Here is a 21848-nt window from a genome sequence, read left to right on the forward strand (position 1 = left end):
ATTAAATAATTGCATTTTATACTGTCATTGTACTATTATTATTATTAAAATATTATCTAAAACATTTAATCAATATCTCAAGATCACGTGTTAACTTTTAAAGCCTTAAAAAAATGCCACCCCATAAAATGGACCCAAATTTTATTCAAAGTACTTTTTATCATGTCAGCAGTTATTTTTCAAATAAAGAAAAGTAAAGCTTAGTAGCAGAGCTCATAGTACAGTACCAGTACCATACCTCCATAGATCCAGCCTTGCGGTTGCGTATAAGTGGCGACTTCCTCTGAATGTTGATTGGCTCAGTCAGCGTGGCTCTGTCGGGCTCATCTTGAGAAAGGTCTTCGAGACTGCCTGGGTTTGTTTGCTTCTCGTGATTCTATTACATATGAAATGGGAGTGTTGGAAGGAGTCCAGCATGTAATATGTCTTAGGAAGTTGTATATAAAATTCAAGGTTTAGCAGAGTAATGTGGTCCAAAATAAATATACATCATTCTTAAGCCGAGCGAAACACACAGACCTCAGAGGAGGCGGGCCGGAAGCCGAAACCCATTGGTGCATTATCCTCATCCTTGCACCCCTTCACCCCTGGGCTAAAGTGCAACTCCACATGAAAACGTTCCTCTGAGGAAGGGTCCTACAGATACAAATGTCAGCAAATGAAACAAGAACCGAAACTGGGAAGAAAGGGCTGAAGTGGGCACACCTTGTACCTTGTTATTGTCCTCATACAGCATAATAACAATCTGTGTCATATAGTTGAGTTCCGTCACGGCACTGAGGTAGTCCATAGCCTGCTTCCACTGTTCATCTTTTTGTTCCTAAACAGACACAGATGAGATAAAACCGTCATAACCAGCATTAAACATGATGCCGGGCGTAACGTGCATGTCTGATGATTGCTCACTCACGTCTAACAGGCCTCCGTAGCGGAAGATGCTAAGCAGGGAGTGTACGTGGCTCTCGCTGGTGAAATAGAGCCGGGTCCGAACGTGCCGACCCGGAGACATCACTCCCCGCGAGTACCTGAACCACCAGGAGGGATGAAATACACAATCTGATCACTCACATATTCTATAGGTCACAGCTGAGTCTTTAGAGCTTCTACAACAATGTGAAGTCGTACAATATACAGTAACTGAAAGCATCAGACGTACATACTGCACTTGTGATGGTAAAGTGGGACTTTTAAATATGTAGTCAGACAGTATGTCAATATTAGGGCTAACAAAAAGAAAAAGTGAACACTATTTGCATCAGACAACATGCATGGATACTTACTTTCAAAATCCACAGGAAATGATACGCTAAAGTGAAATGTACTAATAGCAATTTGGCACACTAAACAGGATGTATAGTGCGCAAAATGTGATTTAGCCTTCACACTCTCAAAAAGTTTAGCGTTGTACCCCAGTACAGAGACTCACAGTGGATGCAGCTTGTTGACAGCCTCGTCCTCGTGCGTCCTCTGAAGGTCCAGCTGAATCTTCTTGACCAGAGGCAGGCAGTATGCACTAGCGATGTCCAGCTTCTCCGCTTTAGTGATTCCATACTCCTGAAAGACAGTGTGTTAGGTAAACAAGATGAAAGAGAATAAACGAACACTGTTAGCTACGTTTATCCTTTACCTGGGGGATGATGATGTCCGCAAGTGCTCTGGACAGACGGAAAAGCTCCAGCGTGTCCTCCAGATTCAGAGAACTGTTGTGCTGGGTGTCATATTTCACACAGTCATAGATGTCCGGGATCTTACTAATGTCATAGCGGCCATTCTTCATGCGGAAGTCACGCTCCAGTTTGGACCAGCGCTGCAACATGAGCTCGAGAGTCTCGCTGTGGTATAGCTGCAGGTCTGTGAATGTTTAATAATACATATTTATATATATATATATATATATATATATATATATATATATATATATATATATATATATATATATATATATATATATATATATATATACACACACACACACACACACACACACAGGTGCTGGTCATATAATTAGAATATCATCAAAAAGTTCATTTTTTTTATTATAAATTATTTTTAAAAATGAAACTTTCATATATTCTAGATTCCCTACATGTAAAGTAAAACATTTCAAAAGTTTTTTTTTTAAATTTTGATGATTAGAGCGTACAGCTCATGAAAGTCCAAAATCCAGTATTTCAAAATATTAGAATATTTCCTAAGATCAATCAAAAAATGGATTTGCAAAACAGAAAAGTTCAAGTTCTTTAAAGTATGTTCTTTTGTGCACTCAATACTTGATCGGCAGGACATATTACAGCAAATGACTTGCTCCTAGCACAAATTACTGCATCAGTGAAGTGTGGCATGGAAGTGATCAGCCTGTGGCACTGCTGAGGCACTATTGAGCCTTCAGATCATCTGTATATTGTTGGATCGACTGTTTCTCATCTTTCTCTTGAAAATATCCCATAGATTCAGGTCAGGCATGTTGGCTGGCCAATAAAGCACAGTAATATCATGGTCAGCAAACCACTTGGAAGTGGTTTTTGCACTGTGGGCAGGTGCTAAAGTCCTGCTGGAAAAGGAAATCAGCATCTCCATAAAGCTTGTCAGCAGATGGAAGCATAAAGTGCTCCAAAATCTCCTGGAAGATGGCTGCATTGACTTTGCACTTGATAAAACACAATGGACCAACACCAGCAGACGTCACGGCCCCCCCAAATCATTATTGACTTCAGAAACTTCACACTAGACTTCAAGCAGCTTGGATTCTGTGCCTCTCCAGTCTTCCTTCAGACTCTGGGACCATGATTTCAACATGTAATGCAAAATTTACTTTTATCTGAAAAGAGGACTTTCGACCACTGTTCACTGTCCAGTTCTTTTTCTCCTTAGCCCAGGTAAGATGCTTCTGACGTTGTCTCTGGTTCAGAAGTGGCTTGGTAGTCCTTTTCCTGAAGATGTCTGAGTGTGGGGACTCTTGATGCGCTGACTCCGGCTTCATTCTACTCATTGTGAAGCTCTCCCAAGTGTTTGAATCGGCTTTACTTGACAGTATTCTCAAGCTTGCGGTCATCCCTGTTGCTTGTGCACCTTTGCCTACCCAATTTCTTCCTTCCAGTCAACTTTGCATTTAATATGCTTTGATATACACTCTGTAAACAGCCACCCCATTCAGTAATGACCTTCTGTGACTTACTCTCTTTGTGGAGGGTGTCAATGATTGTCTCCTGGACCATTGCCAAGTCATCAGTCTTCCCCATTAGTGTGGTTTCAAAGAACAAAAGATACCCGGAATTTATACTGTAGGGATGGTCATTTAATGAAACTCAAATGTAAATATTCTAATATTTTGAGATACTGGATTTTGGACTTTCATTAGCTGTACGCTCTAATCAACAAATTTAAAAAAAAAAACTTTTGAAATGTTTTACTTTACATGTAGGGAATCTAGAATATATGAAAGTTTCATTTTTTAAAATAATTTACAATAAAAAAATGAACTTTTTCACGATATTCTAATTATATGACCAGCACCTGTATATATATATATATATATATATATATATATATATATATTTAATATTTAAATTTTAATTAGAGTTATTGAGCAATAACAATACAGTAACACTTAGGACGCACTTCTAACATTCAAGACTTGTTCATATAAGAAGACAAAGAGCTCCAACCTGCAGATTTGGGGTCTTCCAGCCTTTTACAGATTTGGCAAGTAAGGCTTTTAATGAGGGTGTGAACATGGTCACAAGTCCTGACTGGATTGACAATTACCCTCATGGAGTTTACCAAAGATGGGCTGCCTGTTGGAGCCAACTTAAAGAGACAAGGCACATTTAGGGATAGTTTAGATATACTGAGATAATGAGCCATTTTTAAATAAGCCTTTGCAACTTTCTTCACCTTGTTATAGTCCTCCTCACTGAAGTCTTTGTTCTTCTGCATGATCTCATGTAATCGAGCTTTGACTCTCTGCTGACAGTCAGTGAGAGAGTCGCTGTCACTGTCCAGCAGTCCGTTCATGTTGGCACTCTTTACCATCTGAACGAGGATTGGAGTCAACTCTCCTTCCAGTGCTAACAGACCCTAAAACACAGCCATACATAAAAGTGTATTGTAAATTAATATGTGAAATAATCAGTAGGGGCCAAATAGTCAGACATAAAAACTTTAAATTTTTATTTAAACCTGGAAAGAATGACAATATTTGAATATTCTAAATGTAAGCTCCACCTAATAGTACATACTTTATATACAATATAAAATTATAATACAGTAAAAAAAAAGTATTAAAGTAAAAAAAAAAAAAAAAAAAAAAAAAAAAGTAAAATAAAAGATTAAAACAAAAATAAACAAATAAAAAGTATAGCTGCAAGCAGCGATGACGGGCCCAAGCCCCGGCACCACCGCCACCCTGGTGGCTTCAGGGCAACAGTGCACGGTGGGCAATATGCATTTATAGCAGGTAAATGTAAAATAACCATCAGAGTTGTTCGAATATGCTACATTTACTGCAGCAAGCTAGTGCCACTATGACTGTGAACCACAATAGCCACATCCATGAGATCATTTAAATTAAAATGAATTTCATGTCACAGGTCACTTTGAAATGACCTGAAAAGTTATCTTTTGCAGCTCAAAATTTTGTAAGTCCAGTATTTATCTTAAGGTTTATATATATATTATACACACACACACACACACACACACACGAAGAGTTTGGTTCCAAAACGCTCTAACTCCATTTTGATTAATTTGAGTAAAAAGGTGTTTTCTTTACCAAGAAAGTGGCAAGATGAAAACCACTATTTTTGTGTTTCAAACTTTCACATAGCATCTTTTGGTTATAAAAACATTAAAAATTCAAATCTACATTTCGATTTTAAAAAGTTTATTATAAAAACTGATTATTTTTTTCCCAAAATGCAATAAATCCATGACACGTTTTTTTCAAAATGCAATTAATCCATCAATATTAAAGTTATTTTTCATATTGAAAATACACAACAAATTAAGTTGATTCACATATATGACAGCCTCTGAACTTTGCCAATACTAATCTTATATACAGGCATTTGACTAAAAATACATTCAGCCGTCGCTTCCAACATGAATTCAACAAGTCATCTTGTTAATGTTATAAATTAATTATGTCTCCATTTGTCATTACCGATTAAAGAGTATCTGGCACCACCGCACGGTTAAAATAAACACATTTACCGAATACAGTGGTATTAAAAACGGCTTTTAAAAACTGTCCATGATTCAGTTTTGGGGACCGTGACAGAAGTTTGATGCTGTCGTGGAACAAGCAACAGCTTGACCGAGTGCCTCATCTTCTTAATCTCCTCACGTAAATGATTACATTTCGATGACTTGCGTTTCTTCCCCACCGCAGGAACCACCACAGGTTTATCAATGCCGTCAAAATTATTCATTTTTCAGTTTTTGTTGATCACAAAGTAGATAAGGAAAACTAGGATGCCGGGTGTATTCAGAGCGCCGCCATTACTGTTTACAGTGCGTGGAATGGTGCGCTGTGATTGGTTGAGCGGATATATCACATTCTGCAGATAATGGAAACTGGCGTTTGTCGCGTTTCGGAAAAAAAGGGAGAAAACATGACAGAATAACACGACGGATATCGCATTTTGTGCAAAATTAATAAATGAATTTTTAATACCGACCAGATACAATACTGATTGTGGTGGAAACTCGATTTTTTTTAAAATGCCGTTTATCGCGTTTCGGAACCAAACTCTTCATAAATATTTTTTTTGTATTTTTTTTATCCTAATTATTAAACAAATTATATTGTCAGTTCCCTACAAATGAACTGGTTCTATGCTATTTTTTAAAATTCAAACTCAGGGCTTGGGCCCTAAAAATAAATAAAACAAAAACAAACAAATACAACACAAACACATACATAAAAAGAAAAACAGCAGAATTTTCCCTAGTGGCATTAGACTTTTGAACCCCTCTGTAAATCTATTACAGTTTACATCAATTCCATCTAAAAGCATTATGTAATACCTACATATCCTTGCAGACAAAACCCAAACAAACCTTTGCGAATGCGGCTGCAGTCATTTGCACACGACCTTCATCAGAGGCGTAAATTTTTAGGTCATGGCGGTAAGTGCTGTGCAAACGGAGAAGGCCACAACCAGGGAAGCCGGCATAGTCACCTGCAAAAGCACAGAGAAGCAGTCCTTGAAATAACAACGATCACAAGAACAAAACTATCCTAGAAAAGAAAAGGGTCTGAAGATGTACACACACAAATTCACAATACAGAACCACTGTTTAAAAACCCACAGTACATATGAAGTGCTGGCTGAGGAATTTCTCCACAAAATTCAAAATCTCAGTTCATGCATTTCAATACATCCACACTATTGAAAGCATCTGGCAATATGGGTTTAGGTGTTTCCCACTCAAGTAGCAAACAAAACTCCAATTTAAGATTCCAGATTGTCCATTTGCGAGAAGTGCTTTTCAGAACGCCAAAGTCACATGATTTCAGTAAATGAGGCTTCGTTACGTCATAAGTGTTTCGAAATTTCAATGGTTCACGTGACTTTGGCAGTTTGATTCACGCTCTGAACCACTGATTCGAAACAAAAGATTTGTAAAGCTTCGAAGCTTCATGAAGCAGTGTTTTGAAATCGCCCATCACTAGATATTATTGAAAAAAGTCGTTATTTAGTTTTTTTTGCTGCACAAAAAGTACTCTCGTCGCTTCATAACATTAAGATTGAACCACTGTAGTCACATGAACTGTTTTAAATATGTCTTTAGTACCTTTCTGGGCATTTGAAAGTGTAAATTAACTTGCTGGCAATGGAGGCCTCACCTTGAAATATTTTTAGATTTCTAACAATAAAGTGCTGACTGAACTAACTCTGAAAACAAACTGGCTAAACTTGCTTCTAAGCAAAAAAGCTCTCAAGATCTATGATGTTTTATCTGTGTATGTCTGAGTACAACCAATGTCCATATCATGGAATCTTCCACACAATCTGTGGCAAAAGCAAAGCATGGAATGTTCCTATGCCGTCCCTCTGATTGGATTAGTTTAATGAGATGGATGTCAAGGAATTAAAATGATGAATGCGTCAAATGATTTGCACTGACCCAATATCAAGACCACACACAATCCAAAAGCTCTTCTTACCACAGTCAATAGGGGACTCACAGCCAAGGGACCTGCAGCTGTCTAGTTATCAATTGAGGGTAAAGAACAGCACATTAATCAGTAGTGAAATATACTGCTGACTCAGTGAAATTTAAAAAAAAAAAAAAAAAAAAAAAAATGGTTTGACTTTGTAAGTCTGTGAATTCTCACATTTAATGAGTTACATCCAATTAGGTGCAGTGTGCAAATATAGTCGAATTTGAGGTCCGAGGGAATTAACTGAACTACACAGGAAAGAATCCACAGCATAACTAAGAGATATTTTGTGCTGGTGCACTAAAAGTTAAAGGTGTTATCTGAGGCAAAGAAAGCATTCAATCCTCCCCGAGTCCTGCCCTTACATGCTTTTGTACGCCAGGCCCAGTGATCAAACAGGTGAAACAGGTTTCCTGCCCAAAGCAGTAAGTTTTGCAAAACTGCATCATTGCCCCACTACCTAAAAACAGGCACAAGTCTGACACAATATCTTGTCATGGTATCCAATATATCATGATCTCATGCAAAGGGAGCACAGAGCAACTGATGACTATCTTCTTTCAGACGAACACAATCAGAGATATATTTAAAAATATCCTTGCTCCTCCAAGCTTTATAATGGTAGAGAAGGGGGGGCCACATTTTGAAGCCAAAAATAAATGCATCCATCCATCATAAATATAATCCATACGGCTCCAGGGGGTTAATAAAGGTCTTCTGAAGTGAGTCAATGGGTTTTTGTAAGAAAAATATTCATATTTAAAACTTTATAAATTCAAATAACTTGCTTCCGGTGGACGACCGTACGCATACTGAGCAAGTCGACTTGCACCCAATGAGTAACCTTGGATGTAGAAGTATCATAAGCTTAGACGCCTCTCGCGGTTTAAACAAATAAGGCTAAGCAACAAACTCAAGCTCCTCTTCTCTTATATTGAAATCCTCCCGCATTTCTCTTTAAAAATTATTGTTTTAGACTTCTAATTCGTGACCGGTGTTTTGTTTTGCTCTATCCTCTGAGCTTCCGCATTCGTCATTATTTCGTGCGTCGGATCAGAGGATACTCTTCTGCCGCAAATCGACACGTACAGCCGTCTGCCGAAAGCTAGGTTTTATAGTTAATAAAGTTTTAAATATGGATATTTTTCTTACAAAAAAACCATCGCTTTGCTTCAGAAGGCCTTTATTAACCCCCTGGAGCCGTATGGATTACTTTTATTATAGATGGATGCATTTTTTTTTTTTTGGTTTTAAAATATATCACACTTATGTCTGAGTGTTATTGTATTATATATATATCAAACCAAGTGGTTTTCTTACTGTTAAGTGTGACTTTATTTTCAAAATAGTATTTGTGTCTATTGTATTTTTATCCTGTTTATTAGTAAAGCTCTCTGGCTGACGCAGACATAGCGTTATACCTTGTCCTCCAGGGTACATGCAGCGGAAGGCTCGTCCCAGCTCCTCGGCCTGAACTCTACCTGCTGGGGTCAGCTCACCACCCCACTTCAGCACCAGCAGTAGGGATGGACCCTCCTTCAGAGCGTCTGCCATAGGTACAGAGAGGACAAAAGTTATACAACAGCAATGTAACATATATTTAAATGCTTGTATTAAACACACATACCTTCCTCCTCACTGGATGCTTTGGGCTGCCCATTTGGCAGGTAAGTCAGCTGCACCTTCCTGTTGATCCCAGAGAAATGGCCATACCTGAAAGACAATACATGGGGCAGGGGACATAAACATACCAGCCCCTCTTAATAAGCATTCTCCCACTGAACAACACAGACAGCACACATCGAACATAGCACTGGGCTCAAACCGCTAGCAGGTGCTCTGTGGCCTCCATGTTTCTGGAAACATGTATCTGAGTGACCTTCCCAAGCTGGCAGGGGTTAATCTGTGCCATACCAGGGCTGTCTCTACAGGAATGACAGGCTTTGGGAGGAATAAAACGTGGCTTCTGAAACAGCGCCACGTTTTTAAAGTTACACAATACAGCAGAGAGTGGAGAATTCTGGATGGTTGGTCTCTAAATTTTAATGACTTTATGTTCTTTTATATAAAGCATTAATATACAGCAAGATAAATATAGACAACTGTTCAAAAGTTTGGGGATTGTAAGAAAGAAATAATACTTTTATTCTGAAAGAACGCATTAAATTGATCAAAGGTGACAGTACAGATAATAAATGTTACAAAGATTTCACATAAATGCTGTTCTTTAAAGGATTAGTTCACTTCAGAATTAAAATATTCCAGGATTTTTCTCCATATAGTGGACTTCAACAGTTACCAACGGGTTAAAGGTCCAAATTGCGGTTTCAAAGGATTCTACATGATCCCAGCCGAGGAATAAGGGTCTTATCTAGCGAAACGATCGGTCATTTTCTAAAATAAAATAAAAATTATATACTTTTTAACCACAAATGCTCATCTTGCACTGCTCTGCGATGCGCCACACATTACATAATCAGGTTGGAAAGGTCACGCGTGACATAGGCGGAAGTACCAAGCAAGTGTTACAAAGCAATCGTGCAAAGACTAAGTCAAACGGCCTTTACAAAAAAAGGTAAAACAGTGATGTCGGATGATTTTGAAGTTGGAGGAGAAAATTAGATGGAGTTTTTAGTCCTACCGCAGTACTTCCGCCTGTATCACGCGTGACCTTTCCAACATGATTACGTAATGCGTGGCACATCGCAGAGATAGTGCAAGACGAGCATTTGTGGTTAAAAAGTATAAAATTTTTATTTTTTTTAGAAAATGACCGATTGTTTTGCTAGATAAGACCCTTATTCCTCATCTGGGATCGTGTAGAGCCCTTTGAAGCTGCACTGAAACTGCAATTCTGAAGTGATCTAATCCTTTTAAAATGTAACACCGTTTCCACAAAAATATTAAACAGAACATCTGTTTTCAACATCGATCATAATAAGAAATGTTTCTTGAGCACCAAATCAGCATATTAGAATAATTTCTGAAGGATCATGTGACACTGAAGACTGGAGTAATGATGCTGAAAATTCAGCTTTGTCATCACAGGAATAAAATATGTTTTAAAATATATTCAAATAGAAAACTGTTTATTTTTTATTATATTAATATTTCACAATATTACTGTTTTCACTGTATATTTAATCACAGGCTTAATTGCTCAGCCTTGCTGAGCATAACAGACTTTTCTTCCAAAAACCCTAAAATTTTGAACAGTAGTGATAAATATTTAGGGAACAAATATTCAGAAAAGGAGGCAAAAGTACTTTGACATCATTTCTTTTCAGTCACACCTTGAAGTTTACAGGTTCAGATGAGGGATGCACAATAAATCAGTACCTTACCAGTTGTCAGCCGATATTTTTAATTTATTGGTATCCGGTAAGTAAATGGCCATTATTGCATATATATATATATATACACACACACACACACACACACACATTTATCAGTTATGTGTCATAATATCAAAATTATCATCAACTTTTCAGTATCGGCCATAATTGTAATGTTGGTGCATCCCTAGTTTAAGACTAAACTTGGTCTAAAGGTGTTCTTTTTTATCTCTGGCCAGAAGCCAACTCTGGAGTGAATTTGCCACCATTTGCTCTACTGTATTACATCCCAAAGCAAAGCACTTCGCCTAGCACCTGTTTCCTAGTTAATTTATGACCCCGGACAACCGATAATGTGTTGATTAGGTGCCCCATTTGAGTTCGGTGAGAGGAGTAAAAGTGAGGGATCGTGAGGGATTAGAAACACTTTCAAAATGGCATGCAGATGCCACACAGAATTGCAAAAGGGATTCATCCCCAAGGTACGGTCAATTTTTGGAGCCCTCATTAAGGTGTCAGTAATTTGGACAAGATCTCAGGTTAATGAGGGTTAGAATCCACTTTGCCTGCTTTCTAAAGAGACAGGGGATATATGGGTGCGCACTGATTATCATTCAGACTGGATTCCCTTTGGAGAGACCGTCCAGGACACAAAGAGGGAAACAGAGAGGGGACAAGAGAGAAAAAAGGAATGAAGTTAAGAAACTCATCCATTTGAGGACAACTAAGGAAGCACATGAGTCAAGATCACACAACAGTCAGTTACATACAGTCAGCTGTTCATGAAATATCAAATGTTTTTCGTGACATAAGCATCCATGACGCTCAAGACTAGAAGACAGAATAGCAAATTAAGTTTAACAATGAAATCAAGTCTGACTAGGCTTGCATGTAATCATATTTTATTCAAAGGATCTCCGTAAAGCAAATTAATTTGAACTTCTTGCCTTCTCTAGACACAATATTAAAAACAGCATCCTCTTGATCTAAATCTCTCACCTAAATCTCAATCTTACATCTAGGAATGCACAACATATATGTACCATATCGTTTAGCAAAATATTATTTAGGCAAAACAGTACAGAATTTTAATATGTGCCATTTATCAGCATGAAAATAATTATCAGCAAATTTAAATATCAGTGCATCCCTAGTTACAATTGAATGTATTGAGGTTAGCAACCATTAATATAAAATATATATTTATTATTTAATATGTCACCCTTTTACCAGCCCCTACTATATTTACTTTTTTCTTTATTTTTATTTTTACATTTTAATTTTAAAAGTAAACCATTCCTCCTTTCATTCTTTTCTATTTTAGCTAAACTGATAAAATCATGTGTAGAAAATATGCCAACATTTGTGCAGATTCTGTGTGGGCCTACTGATGACTAACTTCTATATATCAAGAATACAATATATGTTTGGAAATTATTACATTTTTGGCCAGACCTTGTGCCCTAAGATGTAAAAAGAGAAGTGGGAATCTATGTAAATAAAAGAAATGGATTGAGTTGAGATGATGGTGTGTGTGCAGTAGCTTTCTATAAACTCACAAGGTTGGAAACAGAGGTTTGGGAATAACAGTATTATACTTTACTCACATCTCCAGAACCGTCTTCAGCTGTTCTAGTTTGGATTTCTTCTCCTCAATTTCACAATCATTATGTAAGACCAGTTCTGCCAACAGCTGACGAGCAATATCCAGCACTTCCTGTAAAACATCAAATAAAGTAAACTGACCACATGGTTAATTTTCACACCAACAGCAGATGCACATGTGCATGACACCCCAATGAGTCTCATTTCTACAGCATTCCAGACATAACACTACATCTCTCTTAAAAAAAAGACAGCTCAATCCTTGTTTGACCTTTGACCCTGTGGTGCAAATTCCAGGCCTTATACAAAATAAATCATTAGGCTGCAGGCAAGCCTGTTCTGAAACAAACATTGTGTAACTTCTTGCAACTATAGAACAAGCAGCATTTGTCATAAAAATAAATTAAACGCGTAGATCACTTGCGCTTCAAAAGAGACCCACCTGGAGCTGTTTTGGTTTCTTCAGCTTGAGTTTTCCGGTCTTATAGCCACCATATTTCTCGAACAATTCAAAAAACCTAAGAGAAATGGAATTGGTCATAAACAGAAGATAAAATACTTCAATCATAGATATATTTCATTGCACCGACGGCACATACCGAGTTTCGTAACGATACATTAAAGCCTCGTTTTCACCGAAATTAACTGGAACAATTTGTCTCAGGAACTTTTTTTCAAGGAACTTTTTTTCCCCCAGACCTGTTGCTGTCTGCGTTTCCATCATGGTCTAAAGTACTGTGAAGATTAAGTCCGGTGACGTAGGACTGCGTGCGACTTTCCAGTTTCCTGGATTTCGTCCTCTGTGTATAAGCTTAATAAAGCCTGAACCTCATTGTCAGTCCATCTGTCGTATTTTTTTTAACACCATTGTTGATTCAAATAGTAAACAACTCTTACTGCACACACCGCTACAGACTCTTAAAAATGGTGGCTGAAATAAAATGCTGCGTGGAGTCAACCAATCAGTATGTTCAGCGCCCAAGTCCCACCCCCGAAAGTTCTTTAACTTTGAAAATGTACTACCTCATGAGCAGGGACTTTCTGAGGGGGAAATTTTTACCCGTAACTTCATTTAGACCCTGGTTCCTGCGGTTGAACACACCGAGTACAACCCCAAAGTCACTAGTTCCTGGGGAAAGTTCCTGCGGTGGAAACGCGGCTTAATGCATTCGTAAAATATAGCAATTTATATCATAATACTGTATTGTAGTTAGTGGCAATTTCATGTTTTGTTCAATTATGGTGCCACCAAGTGACACAATCCCGCTAAGCACCTAGGCATGCAGACTGCTTCTACAAACATTTGTGAAAGAATGGGTCGCTCTCAGGAGCTCAGTGAATTCAAGCGTGGTACCGTGATAGGCTGCCACCTGTGCAATAAGTCCATTCGTGAAATTTCCTCACTACTAAATATTCCACGGTCAACTGTTAGTGGTATTATAACAAAGTGGAAGCAATTGGGAACAACAGCAACTCAGCCACGAAGCGGTAGGCCACGTAAAATCACAAAGCAGGATCAGCGCATGCTGAGGCGCACAGTGCGCAGAAGTCTAATTATCTTTATAGTTATCGTTCTTGGTATGAACTGTCCTTTAAGCACTTACAACAAGTGTGACATCTGTATTTAGTTGTAGTGTGAAAGCAGCCAATTAGAATCGGTCACTTACAGGGCGTTTCTGACCTCCATCTTCATCTTCTGTTTGGGCGTACGGTCTCCATGACGAATTACAGCAATAACACAACGAAGCTCCATCCTTCAGACAAGAGATCACATGTCCGTTTCAAAATCACAACACTCATAGTAAGCGTATAATTGGTTTTAATAATCCAAACTCCACAATAAAAAGCTACAGGAAAGAGATCCTTAGGACAAGAGTGGTAACCCACATGGTTCCTGAGGTAGTCGGGACAATAGGGATGTCCTCTGCTTCCATAGGGATAGACCAGGGAATGTGGAACTGAGGAGCCAGCTCTCGCATTACCATGTTCCTAAGGGAAATGCATCAAATATGAGCTAAAATAACCAGAAAATATCTTTTAAGATAGAAATGAGTACATCTCAGCTGAACAATGACACTATTGCCTTCTTTAGAGCTGCTTATAGCTGAATTAAGCTCATTTCATAATTTGATTAACCTTATTGCACTATTATTGAACTAGACTGAATCAACACTGAACTGATTTGAGCTGAATAATTACACTATATCTTCTGTAGAGTTTATTTATAGTTGAACTGAGTTTGCTACATAATGAACTTTGCAACATTCACACAGTTATTGAAGTAAACTGAATCAACATTGAACCAAATTGAGCTAAATAATGACACTATTGTCTTTTTTAACAGCTGAAATGTGTTCGTTTTATAACTGAAGAACTTTGAAACATTAATACTGTTATTTTCTTGTTACTGTGAAGCTGCTTTGAAACAATCAGTATTGCATAAAGCGTTATTTAAATAAAAAAAACTTGCTATTTTGCTGGTCTTAGCTGGTTTAAGCTGGCCTTAACTCCCAGCCTGCCAAGTATTTAGCTGGTTTAGATTGGTGGTCAGCTGAAAAGTGCCCAAAACCACTCCAAATCCAGTCATCACCATGCGCTGGGAGACCAGCAAATAAGTTTAGACTGGTTTAACATGTTTTTTCATCAGAGATGCATTTTAAATTCAAAGCTTAGTTCAGAAAAGAAAAGAAAGAGTGTTTGTTTGATGATCAAGTGTTGACTTTCAAAAAAAAGGGCAAAATTGTTTGATATTATGAGGTTATATAGTTGGAAAATGTAAAGATTGCATGACAATGAGATTTTCGAGATACCAATGACAAGAAGACAGCAACAGGGCTTCACCTACCCCAGAACTTTGGCACAATCATCATAGTACTTCATGGAGTTCTTTACAAAGCTGAAGCCATTAACGTCACAAACAAAAGAGTGGCCATTTGCTCGGAGGAGGTCAAAACCGCAGACTGTTTGCTGGGTTGCAAAGACGTTATGAGACAAAAAACTCATTCATTATCATTCTTAACCTTTAGCTACTTAGTTTTTCTTTTGCAAGGCTTACCTTAAAGGCAAGACACACTTTTCTGGCCACAAGCTTCTCCATTGCGGTGAGCATCACAGGATAGCGGATCTCCTTCCCTTCACTGTCTCTCTCTACTTTCCCATCCAGAGCAGGAGACTTACGGGCCTCGGCGTGAGCGTAATCAGGCCCTACTGTGTAAACCTACAACATCCATCAGGAATAAACATACTATCCGGCCACCACATAGTATCTAGACATGAAATTCATATGTACCTTAACATCCGTGCCATCTGTGGGCATGAACTCCTCATAGATGTAAGATCCAGTCTTACGAACGGTACTTTCAGGAGAATACACACTGCTCCGACTGCCAATCTACATGACAGACGGTATGAGCTCCAGACCAAACAAATCTAAAGTTATTAAAAGTTATCAGTACTACACCTTTCTAAAGAGACGCTGGCTGCCCCCACCGGCCGAAGTTGGGTAATAGATGTAGACATTGTGGTCCTCGGCGGAGACGGGCTTCTCCACAAAAGGTTTATGAAACACTTCCCCGTTCACTTCCACATGGTCCTCGCTCTCCACCAGGTTACACTCTGATGTTGCAAAGTCAAAATGTCACAATCTTCCGCAATACAAAGTGTATTTATGTACACACTATGAGGAACTTACAGGATGTTTTTTAACATGACAGTGAATATATTAGGGCTGCAGAATTCATAGGGGAAAAATTTAAACACGATTTTTTTGCTTCTTTTGTTGAAATTTTTTGATGCTGGTTTATATTACGCTTCTCATAAGTGATCCGAATTCAGTGATGCTGAAAACACTGAATCATGTGCTGCTTGCTTTTAAATGAACAATTCTGAGCTTCACTCTGAAACACGCAGCATCACACACACACATATCTTCAAAATTATGACCAAGGTAATAACCTTTACCCTCTGGTCTGTCTGGGTCCCGGTTTAACACTGCATAGCGTGGAAGGTCAATGCCTTCTTCCTGTAGAATCCTGTACACTTCCCTCCTAAAGCCATGAGCATATAGTTATATTATTAAATCAACTCTCATAACAGTGTTTGCTTGTCAAGATTATTTCAGAGGAAGATTTACCACACCTGTCTTGAATGAAATACTGCATGTTGAGGTCGTTGATAAGGAGGGGGTTTCTTAGTTTGGCATAACTCACTGCTTTGTCAAGGGGAAATCCTTCAAGATGAGAAAAATTTTTTTATCCATTCACATTATTTAACATTAAAAGCTTGGGGTTGGTAAGATGTTTTTGAAAGAAGCCTTTCAAAAAAAGTTGCTTTTTTACCAAAAATACAATGAAAACAGAAATATTAGAATAACAGAAAGTTTAAAGTAGTTTTAACAGCTTTAGGTTGAAAGTTTTAAGCTTGACATAGTTTTACGTTTTAGTTTATAGATTTATGTTTTAGTTTAGCAGTTTTAAAAGATAGATACCTTTGGAATGGAAGGAAATGAGGCAGTCACACAACGGCCACTTCTCCACCGGTTCATTGAGTATAACCTCCTCTGGAAAAATGACCACGGTGATGTACTCGAACTTACAGAGCCTCTCCATAATCTCAGTCATTGGTTTGGATTTTGATTTCTTCATCATGGAGCAGATCCCCACCACGATCTGACGCTCTGACTAATAGAAGACATCACATGATCAACACTTATAAAATTTTCAACGTTTTGATCCCCGTTTCATTGATCCCTGAGCAATTTCATTACCTGATCCTCCTCCTCATCCTCCCCATAACACCCTGAGATGTTCCTCATGTCTGTGTCGTCCAGTTCTCTGATTTCACCAACCTCACTTCCAATCAAGAACCGGGGGAGTCCGCTGTTGCACATCCCCTGTCCGCTTGACTCCGACATTTCTGTCGAGTCTCTGTCAAACAGTCAAATTCCCAGCACACCATCTCGTGCTGAAGCTCAGTGGTGGAAACATTAGATAGATGCGGTGTCTAATTCAGTTGGATGAGGCTCCAGAAGTGACTTCAATGCTCAAGCTGACTTAGAAAATGGTGGTGTGTTTAATCCTTACAGATTTGGTGTCATTCTTCCAAAACCAGGAATATTTTGAATTTATGCAGATTAATTTCTCTCACAAACTCTCTTCCTGTTCTTACCTGCAATAAAGTAAGATACAACACACAATATAAGTTAATATATTTATGCACAACAGTTCAAATATTTAGAGTCAGTAAGATTGTTTTTGGAATAAATGAATACTTTTATTTAGACATTTATAATGTTATAAAAGATCTATAATGCTGTTCTTTTGAACTTTCTTTTCTAAAAAATGCTGAAATGCTGAAAAAAGTATCACAGTTTTCACAGAATTTACATTTTGTGCACCAAAAAAACAAAATAAAGACTTTTCAACAATATCTATAGGGTGATTTCAAAACACTGCTTCAGAGCTTTACGAATCGAATCAGTGAATCGGAGTGCCAAAGCCACGTGATTTCAGCAGTTTAGCCGTTTTATAGGAGATCCGAATCACTAATTCGAAACAAAAGATTCATAAAGCTCAGAAGCTTCATAAAGCAGTGTTTTGAAATCGGCCCATATAGATATTGTTGAAAAGTCATTATTTCGGCACACAAAAAGTATTCTTGTCGCTTTACAATATTAAGATAGAACCGCTGAACTCACATGAACGGTTTCAAATATGTTTTTAGTACCTTTATGGACCTTGAAAGTTCGAATGGCATTGCTGTCTATGGAGGTCTCACTGAGACATCGGATTTCATCAACAATATCTTAATTTGTGTTCCGAAGATGAAGGAAGGTCATATGGGTGTAGAACAACATGAGGGTGAGTAATAAATGACATTATTTTCATTTTTGGGTGAACTAACCCTTTAATCCTTAGTTCAATTAGGACATTTAAGTAGCTTTTATTTATTCTTGTCCATAGTGCATATGGGATAATAAAAGTAATGTTTGGCTTAGCAAGTACCGCTAATAATGCTAATAAAAATTCTACAGTAGTTAAACAAGTCTTACATTTACATTTAGTCTACAATTTCCAAAGCGATGCGATGCCTCCAGTATGCTGACTGCAAGGGAAAGAATGCACTGATGCATACATATGCTGTTTCATATTTCCATATCATGCTGATACATGCCATGCTAACTATCCCTCTAAACAAACACCATGCTGTAGTTCAATCCAACCTATCCTTGGGTTAGTTTTTACACAATGTATAACCTCCCATCAAGCCATCCAGATATGAAATTGATATGTTCCTCTTAAATAATTTGCAGTTTGTACGAATACTACAAATACCAAACAGTCTGCATGTGACTTAGGGCCCAATAATAGCCACAGGCCCCTGGCAGAGGTGAATCTGGGGGAGGGGTGAGACTTGGATCAAATGCTGAGGTCTACGACTTCCAAAGATAACTCATCATCACGCTGTGGACGTGTTGACAGGGAACATTAAGTTGAGAGGAAGCCGTCTACAGAGACCCAGGGTCAGGCAAAACACACACAGAGATAGATAAACTCATAAATAAATGTTACTATCACTTACAGCTAAAGCAACAAAGGAACCAGAGTCCAATACCCTTACAAGATAATATGAAGATATAAGTCTTCTGAAAGATTTTCAACACCTTCTTCTGTTATGCAATCTAGATTTTGTGTTATGCAAACATGTCAAAGTAATTAAGTGTTTAAGTGCATGTCGAATACCAAATACTATGTAAATGTTTATTCATTTTTCATCCTTAAGTGGACAGTTTTCATTATGTTTATGTCTATACAGCCTTGTTAAATGTGAAGTCATTTCTGGAATTGCAAAAACGTGCTTCTGAACACACCCCTATTTGCTATTGGTCAGACAATCAGATAGCTCCTCCCCAAACACGTATCATTGGTTGAGTTGATGTTGCTGTATTGAGCTGGTCTGGAATTTTGGTGGCATCTACTGAATCTCGTTTTTCCAAACCTGCATGCATTAAAGGATTAGTCCACTTTTAAATGAAAATTTCCTGATAATTTACTCACCCCCATGTCATCTAAGATGTCCATGTCCTTCTTTCTTCAGTCGAAAAGAAATGAAGGTTTCTGAGGAAAACATTCCAGGATTTTTCTCCATATATTTCTCCAAAGGGCTTTAAATGATACCAGACGAGGAATAAGGGTCTTATCTAGAAAAACATATATGCTTTATACGTTTTAAACGTATATGCGCTTTATATACACATGATCGCCTTAAAGTGGTTCCACCAAAACCGCACTTCCGTATTCTTCAAAAAGCTTACGCTGTATGTCCTACGCCTTACCTATTCTACTTACGGAAAAAACGTAACTGTCGCCGTGTTCGTTCCGTAAGTTGAATAGGGAAGGCGTAGGACATACAGCGTAAGCTTTTTGAAGAATACGAAAGTACAGTTTTGGCGGAACCACTTGGAAGGCGGTCATTTGTTTATATAAAGCATATACATTTCAATTTTTTTTTCGAAAATGACCGATCGTTTCGCTAGATAAGACCCTTATTCCTCGTCTGGTATCGTTTAAAGCCCTTTGAAGCTGCACTGAAACTGTAATTTTTACCTTCAACCGTTTGGAGACCATTGAAGTCCACTATATGGGGAAAAATCCTGGAATGTTTTCCCTCAAAAACCTTCATTTCTTTTCGACTGAAGAAAGAAATATCTAAATACCTTGGATGACATGGGGGTGAGTAATTTATCCTGAAATTTTAATTGGAAAGTGAATTAATCTATTAATACTAACGGTCAAGAATTTTATTGTGGTTGGTTTATCGACAAAGCAGTAACCTTTTCATCCCTAGTCAAAAATTTGTGTTTGGACCCCATTAACTTTCATTGTATGGACAAAAACAGTTTCTTTTCCACAGGAAAAAAAAAAAAAAGTCAAAAAGGTTTGGAACAAAATGACCATGACGACTAAATGGCGTCAGAATTTTCATTTTGGGGTGAATTGTCCCTTCAAGGCATCTGTTGTTTCCAAATCAGAGCAACTCGGTGCCAATTTCCATCTAACGTCATAGGAAACAAATCAGAGGCCAGAACGTATTAACATGCCAACATGATCCTATGATGATGAATCTAGCAGTCCAATAGATACTTGCAGAGAGAGCCAATGACCTTTGAGATCATATCCTGTAAATTGCTCTTATTATGACTGGGAGGATTGCCACTATTTAACAGGTTATTTCTGTCATAAATCATTTATCAATAAGATATAGAGGAGGACAGCAGCACTGCAACAACCTTGCAATTGTGTACCAACGACTGAACGTGACTATATGATTTTTTTCATCTAATATTACCACATTATTTTCTTGAAGGGGGGGGGGATATATATATATATATATATATATATATATATATAAGTTTTTTGACAAAAATATGCCAAATGTAATAGATTTTACCAAATCAAACCAAATTTTTCAGCATTTTGAAAAATATAATTTATTTATTTAAAGCTTTGAATGTTTTGGGTTGCATTTTTGTTTTTTTGTTGACAATAATAAAAAAGTTTAGGACTTTAGCAGACCAAACAATATTTTTTAACATTTTGAAAAATATAATAATTTTTTTTATTTAAAGTTATGCATGTTTAAGCTTGTTCTTGATGCAAATGAAGTGCAAGAATGTGCAGATATTAAAGTAAATGCTTTACTCTAATTATTAATAGATTGCACAATTATTAATAATGTATTAAAATTGAGAAACAAGCAAATGTGCTTGCATTTGCAGAATATGAAGAGTGCTAACTTGCCTAACTGGTCCAAAATGGTATATAATTAACTAGCAAGTTAATCATTAAGGCCTGGTTTACAGACAGGGTTTAGATTAAGCCAGGATTAGGCCTTAGTTCAATTAGGACATTTACCCCCGGTTTCACAGACAAGTCTTAAGCTAGTCCTAGACTAAAATGCATGTTTGAGCTGTTTTAACTAAAAGAAACTTGCACTGACATATCTTAAAATATGTTAGAGCCATTGTTTTGTCTCAAGATGCACACCAGAAATGTTTTTTTTCTAGTGTACGTTTATAAAAGATACTTAAATATCCTAATTGAACTAAGGCCTAATCCTGGCTTAGGCTAAGCCCTGTCTGTGAAACCAGGCCTTAAGTAGCTTTTATAAATGTGCCTTAGAAAAAAACATTACTGATGTGCATCTTGAGACAAAACAATGGCACTGACATATTTTAAGATATAACAGTGCAAGTTGCTTTCAGATAGACAGCTCAAACATGCATTTTAGTCTGGGGCTAGGCTTAAGTCTTGTCTATGAAACCAGGGGTCAGAGTCTATAGTAAGAATCCTTGCTAATATACTATTATACTACTAAATAAATAAATATCCTAAACTTGCTGGGGGTAGGATCAAACTAGGAACATCTGGCAAAGCATACCGGCCCCTCTATCCAAAATGACCTTTTTTTTTTCATCATTTAGTCACCCTCATGTCATTCCAAACCCATATGACTTTCTTCTGAGAATCACAAAATGAAAAAAAGAGCAACTTTGACATTATGTTTAACATCCTATTATATCACACAGAAGACAGAAGTCATACAGGAAGCAATTCTATCTAACTATCACTTTAAGTGTTTCTTTGGTCATTAACTGAGATTTGTTAGCATTTTCAGGGCACTTTTCAGGCATGCAACTGGCACATACTGTACCAATCTCACAAATTAACCACAATTAACAA

The 21848-nt window shown here is 37.5% G+C and overlaps 1 protein-coding gene across 10 annotated transcripts in view; it reads right to left on the bottom strand.

The window, feature by feature from the left end:
• ppip5k1b (diphosphoinositol pentakisphosphate kinase 1b) overlaps window positions 1-21848 on the bottom strand; it is a 38322-nt gene that overhangs the window by 15816 nt on the left and 658 nt on the right. For 3 of the 10 annotated variants that reach the window (XM_051883165.1, XM_051883164.1, XM_051883160.1), the window contains exons 2-24: window positions 16874-17274; window positions 16595-16787; window positions 16246-16336; window positions 16069-16154; window positions 15569-15723; window positions 15398-15499; window positions 15164-15325; window positions 14954-15075; window positions 13996-14097; window positions 13776-13862; window positions 12551-12626; window positions 12111-12220; window positions 8796-8881; window positions 8590-8715; window positions 6061-6182; window positions 3895-4077; window positions 3666-3807; window positions 1628-1851; window positions 1427-1554; window positions 911-1025; window positions 713-820; window positions 520-636; window positions 239-376 (exon numbers count right to left, since the gene is read on the bottom strand). In XM_051883165.1, the coding sequence (XP_051739125.1) occupies window positions 239-376; window positions 520-636; window positions 713-820; window positions 911-1025; window positions 1427-1554; window positions 1628-1851; window positions 3666-3807; window positions 3895-4077; window positions 6061-6182; window positions 8590-8715; window positions 8796-8881; window positions 12111-12220; window positions 12551-12626; window positions 13776-13862; window positions 13996-14097; window positions 14954-15075; window positions 15164-15325; window positions 15398-15499; window positions 15569-15723; window positions 16069-16154; window positions 16246-16336; window positions 16595-16787; window positions 16874-17020 (2922 nt within the window). In that variant the 5' untranslated portion in view covers window positions 17021-17274. Of the gene's footprint in view, window positions 1-238; window positions 377-519; window positions 637-712; window positions 821-910; window positions 1032-1423; window positions 1555-1627; window positions 1852-3665; window positions 3808-3894; window positions 4078-6060; window positions 6183-8589; window positions 8716-8795; window positions 8882-11107; window positions 11132-12110; window positions 12221-12550; window positions 12627-13775; window positions 13863-13995; window positions 14098-14953; window positions 15076-15163; window positions 15326-15397; window positions 15500-15568; window positions 15724-16062; window positions 16155-16245; window positions 16337-16594; window positions 16788-16873; window positions 17275-21848 lie in introns of all 10 variants that reach the window. The other 7 variants (XM_051883162.1, XM_051883159.1, XM_051883161.1 and 4 more) reach the window with 5 other exon arrangements.

Source organism: Ctenopharyngodon idella, chromosome 24 (assembly GCF_019924925.1).
Source record: "Ctenopharyngodon idella isolate HZGC_01 chromosome 24, HZGC01, whole genome shotgun sequence".
Taxonomy (NCBI): Eukaryota; Metazoa; Chordata; class Actinopteri; order Cypriniformes; family Xenocyprididae; genus Ctenopharyngodon; species Ctenopharyngodon idella.